At 40.4% G+C, this 15,366-nt stretch overlaps 1 protein-coding gene across 6 annotated transcripts in view; it reads right to left on the bottom strand.

The window, feature by feature from the left end:
• The window catches only part of LOC311227698 (transcriptional repressor p66-alpha-like), a 68,370-nt gene extending 54,709 nt beyond the window's left edge, over nt 1–13,661 (bottom strand). For 5 of the 6 annotated variants that reach the window (XM_084313451.1, XM_084313456.1, XM_084313453.1 and 2 more), the window contains exon 1: nt 12,966–13,233. In XM_084313451.1, the coding sequence (XP_084169577.1) occupies nt 12,966–12,995 (30 nt within the window). In that variant the 5' untranslated portion in view covers nt 12,996–13,233. Of the gene's footprint in view, nt 1–12,965; nt 13,234–13,517 lie in introns of those variants that run through there. The other variant, XM_084313454.1, reaches the window with a different exon arrangement.
• Between the last annotated feature and the right edge of the window lie 1,705 nt (nt 13,662–15,366).

Here is a 15,366-nt window from a genome sequence, read left to right as displayed (position 1 = left end):
AGACTACACTACATACTGTATATAGACTACACTACATATTGTATATAGACTACACTACATACTGTATATAGACTACACTACATACTGTATATAGACTACACTACATACTGTATATAGACTACATACTGTATACAGACTACACTACATACTGTATATAGACTACATACTGTATATAGACTACACTACATACTGTATATAGACTACACTACATACTGTATATAGACTACACTACATGCTGTATATAGACTACACTACATACTGTATATAGACTACACTACATGCTGTATATAGACTACACTACATACTGTATATAGACTACACTACATACTGTATATAGACTACACTACATACTGTATATAGACTACATACTGTATATAGACTACACTACATACTGTATATAGACTACACTACATACTGTATAGACTACACTACATACTGTATATAGACTACACTACATATTGTATATAGACTACACTACATACTGTATATAGACTACACTACATACTGTATATAGACTACACTACATACTGTATATAGACTACATACTGTATACAGACTACACTACATACTGTATATAGACTACATACTGTATATAGACTACACTACATACTGTATATAGACTACACTACATACTGTATATAGACTACACTACATACTGTATATAGACTACACTACATGCTGTATATAGACTACACTACATACTGTATATAGACTACACTACATACTGTATATAGACTACACTACATACTGTATATAGACTACACTACATACTGTATATAGACTACACTACATACTGTATATAGACTACACTACATACTGTATATAGACTACACTACATACTGTATATAGACTACACTACATACTGTATATAGACTACACTACATACTGTATATAGACTACATACTGTATATAGACTACACTACATACTGTATATAGACTACACTACATACTGTATATAGACTACACTACATACTGTATATAGACTACACTACATACTGTATATAGACTACACTACATACTGTATACAGACTACACTACATACTGTATACAGACTACACTACATACTGTATACAGACTACACTACATACTGTATATAGACTACACTACATACTGTATATAGACTACACTACATACTGTATACAGACTACACTACATACTGTATATAGACTACACTACATACTGTATATAGACTACACTACATACTGTATATAGACTACACTACATACTGTATATAGACTACACTACATACTGTATATAGACTACACTACATACTGTATATAGACTACACTACATACTGTATAGACTACACTACATACTGTATATAGACTACACTACATACTGTATATAGACTACACTACATACTGTATACAGACTACACTACATACTGTATATAGACTACATACTGTATATAGACTACACTACATACTGTATATAGACTACACTACATACTGTATACAGACTACACTACATACTGTATATAGACTACACTACATACTGTATATAGACTACATACTGTATATAGACTACACTACATACTGTATATAGACTACACTACATACTGTATATAGACTACACTACATACTGTATATAGACTACATACTGTATATAGACTACACTACATACTGTATATAGACTACACTACATACTGTATATATACTACACTACATACTGTATATAGACTACACTACATACTGTATATAGACTACACTACATACTGTATATAGACTACACTACATACTGTATATAGAGACTACACTACATACTGTATATAGACTACACTACATACTGTATATAGACTACACTACATACTGTATATAGACTACACTACATACTGTATATAGACTACACTACATACTGTATATAGACTACACTACATACTGTATATAGACTACACTACATACTGTATACAGACTACACTACATACTGTATATAGACTACACTACATACTGTATATAGACTACACTACATACTGTATATAGACTACACTACATACTGTATATAGACTACACTACATACTGTATATAGACTACACTACATACTGTATATAGACTACACTACATACTGTATATAGACTACACTACATACTGTATACAGACTACACTACATACTGTATATAGACTACACTACATACTGTATATAGACTACACTACATACTGTATATAGACTACACTACATACTGTATACAGACTACACTACATACTGTATACAGACTACACTACATACTGTATATAGACTACACTACATACTGTATATAGACTACACTACATACTGTATATAGACTACACTACATACTGTATATAGACTACACTACATACTGTATATAGACTACACTACATACTGTATATAGACTACACTACATACTGTATACAGACTACACTACATACTGTATATAGACTACATACTGTATATAGACTACACTACATACTGTATATAGACTACACTACATACTGTATACAGACTACACTACATACTGTATATAGACTACACTACATACTGTATATAGACTACATACTGTATATAGACTACACTACATACTGTATATAGACTACACTACATACTGTATATAGACTACACTACATACTGTATATAGACTACATACTGTATATAGACTACACTACATACTGTATATAGACTACACTACATACTGTATATATACTACACTACATACTGTATATAGACTACACTACATACTGTATATAGACTACACTACATACTGTATATAGACTACACTACATACTGTATATAGACTACACTACATACTGTATATAGACTACACTACATACTGTATATAGACTACACTACATACTGTATATAGACTACACTACATACTGTATACAGACTACACTACATACTGTATATAGACTACACTACATACTGTATATAGACTACACTACATACTGTATATAGACTACACTACATACTGTATATAGACTACACTACATACTGTATATAGACTACACTACATACTGTATATAGACTACACTACATACTGTATATAGACTACACTACATACTGTATATAGACTACACTACATACTGTATACAGACTACACTACATACTGTATACAGACTACACTACATACTGTATATAGACTACACTACATACTGTATATAGACTACACTACATACTGTATATAGACTACACTACATACTGTATACAGACTACACTACATACTGTATACAGACTACACTACATACTGTATATAGACTACACTACATACTGTATACAGACTACACTACATACTGTATATAGACTACACTACATACTGTATATAGACTACACTACATACTGTATATAGACTACACTACATACTGTATATAGACTACACTACATACTGTATATAGACTACACTACATACTGTATATAGACTACACACTGTATATAGACTACACTACATACTGTATACAGACTACACTACATACTGTATATAGACTACACTACATACTACATACTGTATATAGACTACACTACATACTGTATATAGACTACACTACATACTGTATATAGACTACACTACATACTGTATATAGACTACACTACATACTGTATATAGACTACACTACATACTGTATATAGACTACACTACATACTACACTACATACTGTATACAGACTACACTACATACTGTATATAGACTACACTACATACTGTATATAGACTACACTACATACTGTATATAGACTACACTACATACTGTATATAGACTACACTACATACTGTATATAGACTACACTACATACTGTATACAGACTACACTACATACTGTATATAGACTACACTACATACTGTATATAGACTACACTACATACTGTATATAGACTACACTACATACTGTATACAGACTACACTACATACTGTATATAGACTACACTACATACTGTATATAGACTACATACTGTATATAGACTACACTACATACTGTATATAGACTACACTACATACTGTATACAGACTACACTACATACTGTATATAGACTACACTACATACTGTATACAGACTACACTACATACTGTATATAGACTACACTACATACTGTATATAGACTACACTACATACTGTATACAGACTACACTACATACTGTATATAGACTACACTACATACTGTATATAGACTACACTACATACTGTATATAGACTACACTACATACTGTATATAGACTACACTACATACTGTATATAGACTACACTACATACTGTATAGACTACACTACATACTAGACCTATGCAATCTCATTTCTAAATGATGATTTTTTTTATTTAAAAAAATATTATTATTATAAAAATAAAAATAATAACTTTTTACTTTACTTTTTTAAATGATGACGATTTGTATGTTAACTTACACAAGAGACTTTAAGTTTAAGTCAAGCACTTTCACATAACAGTTATGTTTAAGTTTAAGGCAAGCACTTTGATATAAGAGTGCAATAAATGATTTGATTGAAAAAATAAGAATCGTGTGAGAGAGAATCGTGATGTCAATTCTTAGAGAAAAAAAATCGTGATTCACATTTGAGCAAGACTCGCCCTCCCAGCCCTACTGTGTAGAGTACACTACATACTGTGTAGACTACATACTGTGTAGAGTACACTACATACTGTGTAGACTACATACTGTGTAGAGTACACTACATACTGTGTAGACTACATACTGTGTAGAGTACACTAGTGTAGAGTACACTACATACTGTGTAGACTACATACTGTGTAGAGTACACTACATACTGTGTAGACTACACTACATACTGTGTAGACTACATACTGTGTAGACTACATACTGTGTAGAGTACACTACATACTGTGTAGAGACTACATACTGTGTAGAGTACACTACATACTGTGTAGACTACATACTGTGTAGACTACATACTGTGTAGAGTACACTACATACTGTGTAGACTACATACTGTGTAGAGTACACTACATACTGTGTAGACTACATACTGTGTAGAGTACACTACATACTGTGTAGACTACATACTGTGTAGAGTACACTACATACTGTACATACTGTGTAGAGTACACTACATACTGTACATACTGTGTAGAGTACACTACATACTGTACATACTGTGTAGAGTACACTACATACTGTGTAGACTACATACTGTGAAGAGTACACTACATACTGTGTAGAGTACACTACATACTGTGTAGACTACATACTGTGAAGAGTACACTACATACTGTGTAGACTACATACTGTGTAGAGTACACTACATACTGTGTAGACTACATACTGTGTAGAGTACACTACATACTGTGTAGACTACATACTGTGTAGAGTACACTACATACTGTGTAGACTACATACTGTGTAGAGTACACTACATACTGTGTAGACTACATACTGTGAAGAGTACACTACATACTGTGTAGACTACATACTGTGTAGAGTACACTACATACTGTGTAGACTACATACTGTGTAGAGTACACTACATACTGTGTAGACTACATACTGTGTAGAGTACACTACATACTGTGTAGAGTACACTACATACTGTGTAGACTACATACTGTGTAGAGTACACTACATACTGTGTAGACTACATACTGTGTAGAGTACACTACATACTGTGTAGACTACATACTGTGTAGAGTACACTACATACTGTGTAGACTACATACTGTGTAGAGTACACTACATACTAGGGGTGTAAAGGTACACCACGTATCCGTACCGAACCGTTTCAGTACTGGACCTAAGGTTCAGTACGGCTGTGTGTACCGAACTAATACAACGGTACGTTAACCTAACTAACAACAACCGCCCACCGGGGGCTGTTTTTTTTCACAATCTAATATAATAATTTTTTTATTTAACAAATCGATTATTAATTTCAATATAGAATATTCGTTTGACAGCCCTACAAGTACAATTAGTTACTGCACACTACATCACTCCTGAGTGGAACATGGAAAGCCAAACTTTCCCACCACTGTACGTACCGATAAAAAACCTGTACCGAACCGTGACTTCAAAAACCCAGGTACTACGTACCGAACCGTGGTTTTTGTGTACCGTTACACCCCTACTACATACGGTGTGTAGACTATAGGGGTGTAACAGTACACGAAAACCACGGCTCGGTACGTAGTACCTCAGTTTTGAAGTCACGGTTCCGTACGGGTTTTCGGTACCAGTGGTGGGAAAGTTTGGCTTTCCATGTTCCACTCAGGGGTGATGTAGTGTGCTGCAGTAACTAATTGTACTACTTGTTATTAATAAATCGAGTTTAGAATTCCAATTCCGCACGCAAAAAAAAAAGGTTCTGCACGTGCGTTCGTTAGTGGTTAACGACGTCCCGTTGTATTCGTTCGGTACACACAGCCGTACTGAACCTTAGGTCCAGTACTGAAACGGTTCGGTACGGATACGTGTACCTTTACACCCCTAGTAGACCACACTACACTACATACTGTGTGTAGACCGGAGGTCTGCCCAGTTACAGGAAGCGAGGGGTGTTTCATAGAAAATAAAGACCATCATTAACCCTTTCAACCTGGGCTACTTTTTTCAGTGACCCGTACACCACACACACGTAATCACGCCCCTCCCCCCCCTCCCTGCCTGGTTATGGCGGTGTGAGCCTACAGTGCAGACAGACACTGCGTCCATATTGTACCTGTACAACACACCGCTGTATGCCATGTCAGAACAGCCCATATAGGCCAATCATCTGACAGCAGAGAGCTGACTAAGTCGTCCGCCACCCCCCCACCCCCTCCCCTCCCTCTGTCTGTCTGTCCCCCCCCCCCCCCCCCCCCCCCCCAACCACTCTGACATCACTGAGACACACATGACATGACCCTTCCCAGGATTCAGTGGGACACACAAAGCACTTTTCCTGAGAACCGGTTTAAACCGGTTGGCTAGTGTGTGTGTGTGTGTGTGTGTGTGTGTGTGTGTGTGACGTGTGTGTGTGAGCGAGACTGTGTGTGTGTGTGTGTGAGTGAGAGAGAGGCTGAAGCAGGTTTTTAACCCTTTGGGTTCTGGATCCGAGACGGCACTTATACAGTGAGAGGCATTATACAGTCCAAGCTCATTCAAATGGGGGGGGGTTAAGGGTGAGACTGGGGGGAGGGGGGGGGGTCATAGGATGAAACTAGGCTAGAGAGATGGAGGGGTGGGGGGGGGGGGGTTGCAGCACAACAAGTTATATAGTGATAATAATGCCGATGCGGAGAGTGTTCTGAAATTACTAACATCTGTGTTCCGTTGGTAGAAGTTACCCTTGGGAATAGAACCCCCCACCCCACCCCCCCACCACCACCCCACCCCCCCCCCCCCCCCCCCTTCCATGCGGACACTGACCCTATACACGCCTGTGGAAGGGGCAGTTGATCTTTGGGGAGCCGGGGAGATCTGAATGGCTGACAAGTATCAGATTACATCTCTCCATGGCTGATCCTATATACATCTCCTTCACAACACGCAGAGATGGCGGAGGGAGGGCAGAATTAATACAAAACACAAAACTAGGGCCGACCTCTCTCCGGTCAATTTAACCGGCCCCGGTTTGGTCTTGGTCGACCAATAAAAGTTGACTAGTAGGCGAGTACTAGTAGGCTTCTCTTTTTCATGCCGAATGAGTTTTTTTTTTTTTTTTTTTAATGATATGCAGATCTCTTATAAGCACTAGATTTAAACAGGTTCTTCTGCATTTGGCCAAATGAGTGGAGTACAGCCCTATATACCACAAACGCATAGGCACTCTCGCTAACCTATAGCATGAAAAAAGGCAAACGTTCAAAAGGCCCTGTTTAGATTAGGCTACATCGATCAATTTGAGCCAACAGGCTCTATACACTTCTACAGCACTGGATTGGGTTAACCCGTCTGTAGTGCGATAGTAAAGGGTTTTAACCTTCTGTAGTGTGGTAGTAGTGAAAGGGTTAACCTTCTGTATTGTCGCAGTGAAAGGGTTAACCCATTTGGTAGTGTGGCAGTGAAAGGTTTTAAAAGCTGATTATTGCACAACAAAATTTATAGTAAGCCTATACCAAGGGCTGCTGGGCTATTATATTGTGGTCATGACTTATGTCTGACATTTGATTTGCATGCATGTTGTGCAGGTTGTAACATGACATATTGCCATCATGGCTAACTACATACTGACGTCAACAACGTTGGCTTTGCACACAGGCCTATGCCTGCATCACCATGCCAACAGACCACCATCACCTACCTAAACCATCACCATCATCATCATCATCATCATCATCATCATCATCATCATCACCACAATAGCTTACGCAGCTCTTATACAAGCATCATGATGAAATAGTATCCACCAACACCTTGCCAGTCAGAACTGGGAGGTGCACAGATAACATGTTTACAGTGACTGACTAGTAGCAGACTACTACTTTATTTCGAGTGCTCTCAGGTAGCACGTGGATGAGCCTCCACACACTGAACAAATCAAAAGGGTATATCCTCCCACCTCAGTTCGTAATGTAGGCTCAGTGATCGATAAAAGACCATTTTGGTCACAACAATGTGCTAATTCTCCGCTCTCAAGTGGGGATGGGTACAGAACAACTGCCTCTTTGAACTGCTGCGGTCAGGCAAGCGATACCGGAGTCTTAAGGCGAGCACAGAAAGACTCAGAAGAAGCTTCTATCCCCAGGCCATCAGGCTGCTAAACGAACAATAAACACTATGCAACAACCATCAAATGCACACAGCACACACACCCACACACTCACTTAAACAAACAACACACTGCAGCACCCACTCTCCACACTTTAGATCACACAAACACACTTTATATTTATTGATAAAGGATTTGCACTACAACTCGTACACCTACTGTAAATTGTACCTAAATTGCACCTCATCCTATTTCTGCCTTGCACTATATAGTATTGTATATTAGTACACTACACAGTATTGTATATTATATGGTAACTCAGTTACGTCTACTCTGCATCGAACATTGTACATATGTCTATACTGAACAACTGTGACCTCATTTTTTACTTCTAATTTACATGCTATACTATGTTATTTTATTTCATACTTATCTTGTCTTGCACAGTCTCTGGAGCGTAACAGTAAGAAGCATTTTGTATAAAAGTATTCTGTACTTCTGTATGACAACTATTAAAGAAACTTGAAACTTGAATCCAGTACTTTTAAAAGGGTATCGTCGACCGAATCACGTCGGTACAACGTTTCCTTTGCCGCGAAACGAAACCTAGTATGAAGTGTGCCGCACGTTCACACGTGCGCACAATACACGCTTACCTACAGTAGGATTTGACTTGATTCAACAACAACAACAACAAAGCAGTCGGGGCAATGGCCAAGCCGAAAACGGTCGCAAGTGTGGTTACACGTTACAAAGGTAGATCTGCAGACAATGCTCGCTGTAATATAATATTATATATATATTAACAAATTGTTCTCAATAAATAATAAACAACTTGAAGTTTGGACCAATTTTTTTTTTACAACCGAGGTAGGTCGATTATATTTTTAGAGACTAAAGTACCGGGGAGAAAAAGGTACCGTTGGGTACCGGTATCGATTCAAATGTGAACGGTACCCAACACTCTATAGTTCTCAGCGCCGGTGGCCTTTTTCACCAACAACACAGAGCGAGAGAGAGAGCAGGCCTATACTTCAGCCTCGCCGTGGGCCGAGCGTCTCCCCCTAGTGACATCACACCGACCATAGCTGATCTAGAAGGTTCCGTCTGGTCTTTCCCTCGAGTGAACCTCGGTATGATGATCCCCTGGGAATCACGCCGTCCAACTTCACTCCCCCCCCCCCCCCAAGTCAAGACCATTCCAATCCAAACCGGCAGATCACCAACAGAACAGAACCCCCCCCCCACACTGCTCGGACTCTGCAGAGTCAGTGTTCAGCGGTATGTTTGCTAAGAGAGTCCTGTGCTTTTTAGATGTTTTATTTTTTTAAACAAAACATCTACAACTGCAGTATTGTACTAAAAAATGAATTAATCTCCGACTCGCCAAGAGACAATATTATGATGTATGGCTCCGGCCCGGTCCTCCTCGCACTGGTTCTCTTTGCTAACTTGTTCGGCCGAGTTGCTTCTTCACTGTCACTTCGACTTTGAAGAAACTTTTTTTTATGCTTATATATTTTTATTTTTATTACCTTACCTACCTGCCCCCCCCTCCCCCTCCCCCCATGTGCTGCTATGACCCCTGAATTTCTCCCCCAAGGGGATTAATAAATATACCTCTTATCTTATCTTACGATGTCAAGGAGGACTGTGCCCTGCGCTTGACAACAACAACAACAACAACAGTGCCTCGTGGAGAAGACGATGATAAATAATGTCTTCCTTTACCTGCTGTAGCCTCTATAGGCTATGTTTGATCCGGCCATAGAGAGTTTTATCAAACTCCCCTGTGTGACCCCCCCACCCACCCCCCCCCCCCCCCTGGCTACAGCAGCTTAACACTCCAGCCAAAACAGCCACAACCCTTTCCAGAACAGCAGGTTGTTGTTATTATTACACAACAGCTCTCTAGACTGGTCTTCTCGCAGGAATAATGGGAAGGAAAGGAACAGACACAGGCCTTCCCTCCCGGGGAGAGAGACCCAACAACAAAACCGAAGCGGTTCAACTTTTCACTGTATACGGAAGTAAATAGGCCTACTTGGAATGGAGTCGCTAAGGACGGACTACCAACCCCCCCCCCCCCCCCCCCCACGGGGTCACCATGGGCGCGTGGCCACAAACAGTACAGATTGTGCTCTCTGTCTGTGGGGCACATGTCTATAAATCAATCTGAGCAACTTCGCTTCTTCTATACGGTGTGATGGTGGAGAACTCACACGTCAGGCACAGCTCGGTCAAAAAAAAAAGGGGCCTTCCTCCTCCATTCGTTACACTGACCAGAGACAGCTGAGCGTGGCACTGGCTAGTAGGAACCCCCCCCCCCCCCCCCCCCCCCCCCCTCTTGACTGAGCAGCATAACCTGTAGTTTGCACACAATGATAGCTGATCATCCATGTGACTATTGTCATAATGCAAATAATGCCTTACAAGGCCTTTGTCCCGATGAACAACTGATTGCCAGTTCCAGAAACACCAAAAAAAAGAGCAATAACGGGTGTGTGGCCCTAGTCCTTGTAGGCGGGACACTACCTTCACAGTCAGCACAACTTAATAAACCCAGAGCATGGGGACAACAACTGGATAACAACATCACAAATGACTCAACGTAGTAACATTACGATCCAAATATTAATAGACCTATATAGTCTGTGATCCAGCGAAACACAAAGCCCATGTTACAAACATTTCTGTTGAGTCACACAAACACGACCAAAGTGAGGTCGAGAGTGCGATTTTTTAATTATTAAAATGCTTCCAACGAAAACCCTCTGAAGCACTGTTCTTCTCTCCGAATCTGGCCAAAAAGATAAAAGGGAATAAGCATTCTGAACTGCCTGCTTGCGGTCTGAATTGATACCTAATAGGCGCCAAGTCACATTGATTGAGATTGAATTGGATCGTTTCAATTATGAAGTAAATTTAAGGCTATTGTTTTTTTTTTTTTTTTTTTTTTTTTTTTTAGAAATAATACAATTTAAATCTCAAACTGAATACGGTGGATGATGGAAACATGCACTAACACACTACAGTGATTATGTCCTGAACCCCTGCTGTGCAAACAGTGCTGAGCTCATTCATTAATGGCCCCGGTGCCTTTGAGCAAAGATATTTTCAACTCTGAACCAAGCTTGTGGACTATATGGATTGGGTGCCATGCTCTAGGAGGCTGAATGCATGTCTGAATATGATATTAAAATGCATCTATAGGCCCATCTTATGTCACATAGCACACACACACTTAATATTAGTATATCTAACCCTAACTAACCTACACTGTAGCACTCAACACTTGATGAACATCGTTACTCAGCTGATAGAGTTGTGTGCCCTTCCTGATGACTTACAGAACTTGTAAGTCGCTTTGGATAAAAGCGTTCAGCTAAATGACTAAATGTAAATATTAAAGCTACTTGTAAATAGGAGATAAATGTAATTCTCAATAAAATCGCAAACAACATTGCATTAAACGATTACCTCCAGTTTAAGAGTTTGTCTATAATGAGTCAGTATTGGCTACTCGTCATACAACTGAAGACAAAATGTGCAATGTCAACAACATCACAAAAGTGTGTTAATTAAAAAATTAAATAAAACAATTGAATGCCCTCGCTACTAAATAAGACTCAGGGTAAATTCTGTGTAAAATAATAACAATCAAAGATAAATAAAACAACAACAACAAGGCTTCAGAAACTCCTCTCACTGGAGTCAGTGCAGGATGAAATGTGTGTGCGCCTGAGCTGGTGTGTGTGTGTGTGTGTCAGCGTGCAGCTTTAAGAGGAGGAAGACTGTGGTTGTCACAGAGAAGTAGGAAGATTAGCTTCCAGATAGCAGAACCAACAGCAGTGGTGCCACGGGGCGAAAAAACCAGGCCACCATTACCCCCATCCGCTCGATGCGTCCAAACTCACCCATTATTAAATAAAAAAAACAATTAAAAAAACTCAAAACCAAACCAAACCCAACCCACCCAGCATGTGGTGCAGCCAGCCGGCGTTCTCTGATCGGAACCACCTCGGTGTCTGAGGAGCGTGTTTGTTATTATTAGATGCTATGGCTACTAGGTCGCACAAACAATAAACACAAACCTATAGCTTTAGCTACACATTGCATTGTGTGTCAGGATCATATCTGATCGGTCCCGACGTGCCAAAGCCCATCAGCTGGCTGGCTGTGTGCGCAAAAGTCCAAAACAGAAAGTATCCAGAACCAGAAGGTGATCCATCCATCCACACACAACCAGAACCGAGCCCGAATCCTTTCAGGATTGCCATAACGTCGAGATCAGACAAAGTTTCACCATAATAATGTCCCAGAAGGTCTCTGCTATGGACACTGTTTAACTAACCCATATTTACCTGATCATCCCCTCCCGGCAGAGCGAACATTTGGAGTGTAGAGGAAGGAACTCAACAATCTAAACTAGTAATCGTCCAGAGAACGGGGGTTGATGATAATCCAATCGACATTATTATTTATAATCAACCGGCGATGGCGATGATCGAACGGTTCTAATAATAATAATAATAATCCTCCTCGCCCCGTTATACCCGGTAGATCCTGTGTTTGTAAACACACAACATCAAAGAACCCAAAGAGGACACAAAGTGTAACAAAACTATAACATCACACAATAAGAGGCCCCCCTCCACCACCGCCACCCTCCTCCCCAAATGCTCAACCTTTGGCTCTGCGACGAGTGTTACTTTTCAACAGCCCGTCACAGCTCCTTTATAGAGAGAGAGAGAGCGAGAGAGAGAGAGAGGTGGAGGAGGAAGAAGAAGAAGAAGACCTGGGGCTCTCCGATCATAGCAGCGACGATCAGTCCGAATAATAAAAAAAAAAGCTTCACAATCCACTCAAAAAAACTTGGAGGCGCACTAAAATACACCTCAAATAATCCAACTTACTCGGTCCGATTTGTCAACGCCCGATGGGTCGACCGAAGGAATGTTTTATCTCCCAATTAATCTCGATTATTTCGTTGCTTTTTTTGAAAATCCAGGGGATATCCTCTTCTTCTTTTTTCTGCTCCGGCCCTCCTCCTCCTCCCCTACTGCCGCCTCTGTTGCCAAATAATGCGCCTCCGAGTCCTCAACACACATGGAGCCGCGGTGCGTCCTGCTCAGTGGGCATGCGCGCTGCTCCCACATACCAGGGCGACCACCAGAGCACACCATGTAACCACACCACTGGTGATGACCACCAACCAAGAGGGGGCAAGGCAGCATGCACGAGCATGCCAGGGGCCCCTCTCTATATAGGTCCTTTAGGTTGAATCGTGTCAAAAACCTCCAACAACAGATCCGGAGTCAGATTTGGACCTCCTCCCGATGCACACAATGAGGACTGAGATAAAGGTCACTAGTAGGGAGAGGACTGATCCCTGATCAGTTGATCAGTGTCTCAGGCATCCAGACAGGGCCAGAGCTGTTAACCTACATACCGGTATACTAACTGGCCCCAGACAGACACACACACACACACACACACACACACACACACACACACACACACACACACACACACACACACACACACACACACACACACACCTACACACACACACACACACACACACACACACACACACACACTCACACACACAGCAGGACTCCTGCTTCACAAGATTCTCAGAATCACCATGAGTCTGTCCTCTAGATAGTAGACGTATACGTATCCGTATCAGTGTGAACGGAACTGAAGGTGTCCTGTATCATAAAAAAAACATTCAATAAAGAAGATGGCATCTTTAGGGCCCCCCCACCCACCCACCCAACCCCCTCCTAATTTACAGTTTCTTCCCCCTCGAATGTATATAGTTTCTGTTCTCTGATAAACAGTACTGTATATTTGTATATCTTGTATGTCACAAATGTAACAGTACTGTATACCTGTATGTCATGTATGTCATAAATGTCACTATGAATTGAAAATGGGGGGGGGGGCCCTGATGTAAACAAGACAAAAGTATTTCTCTCTGGTCTGCATCCCCTTAACAATTGTGTGTATTGAGAGCCGTATACTGTATATATATTGTACCCATTCTGCAATCTGTTAATACAATGTTCAATCAATCTACAGATGAGGAAGAAGAAGGAAAGGAAGTGATCAATCATTACATTCACGGTGTGACGGTGAGAAACGTCACGTGGCTCAGCCCCTGGTCTGAGATGGGCGTAAATACACACGACAGGAAGAGGCTTCATGTAATTCTGAAGCTATAGGATAACGAGTTGGAGGGCTGATCGGGGGAGGGGGGGTCCCTGTTGTTCTTTATAATATGATGCAAAGAGGGGCGGTGAACGTGGCTGTGTGTCATCTGATCTGATGATCTATTCTGGTGTCTATAACGCCACCGCTAGCGAGTCTAGTCACTCTGTTAATAAACACCACATTCAACATTGTTGAACATCATTGTTGTTGTTAATAATAATAAGCAGCCCCCACTGATGAGCCTTGAGCCTTCCTGAAAGAACCAAAGATGTCTACCAATACTGATTATTGAACACATTTCCTTTTAATAACAAAAGGAGGGCCACCCTAAATTACTTTGTATAATTCATATACTGGTCTGAAATGTGTCCCCAATGTTATAGTTAAGTCAGGAACGTGCACACACATGCACAGCACACACATACACACACAACTTTCTCTATCTCATACAGTACAAGAAAGGAATACACATTATAATACCATCCTGTAAGGTAGTGGTTCTTAGGGACCTACACTGGCTCCCCATTGCTGCACGAATCCACT

This window comes from Notolepis coatsorum (genome assembly GCF_963971535.1).
Source record: "Notolepis coatsorum genome assembly, chromosome: 4".
Lineage (NCBI taxonomy): Eukaryota > Metazoa > Chordata > Actinopteri > Aulopiformes > Paralepididae > Notolepis > Notolepis coatsorum.
The sequence above is the reverse complement of the archived record's forward strand: the minus strand, read 5'-3'. Positions and strand labels throughout refer to the sequence as shown.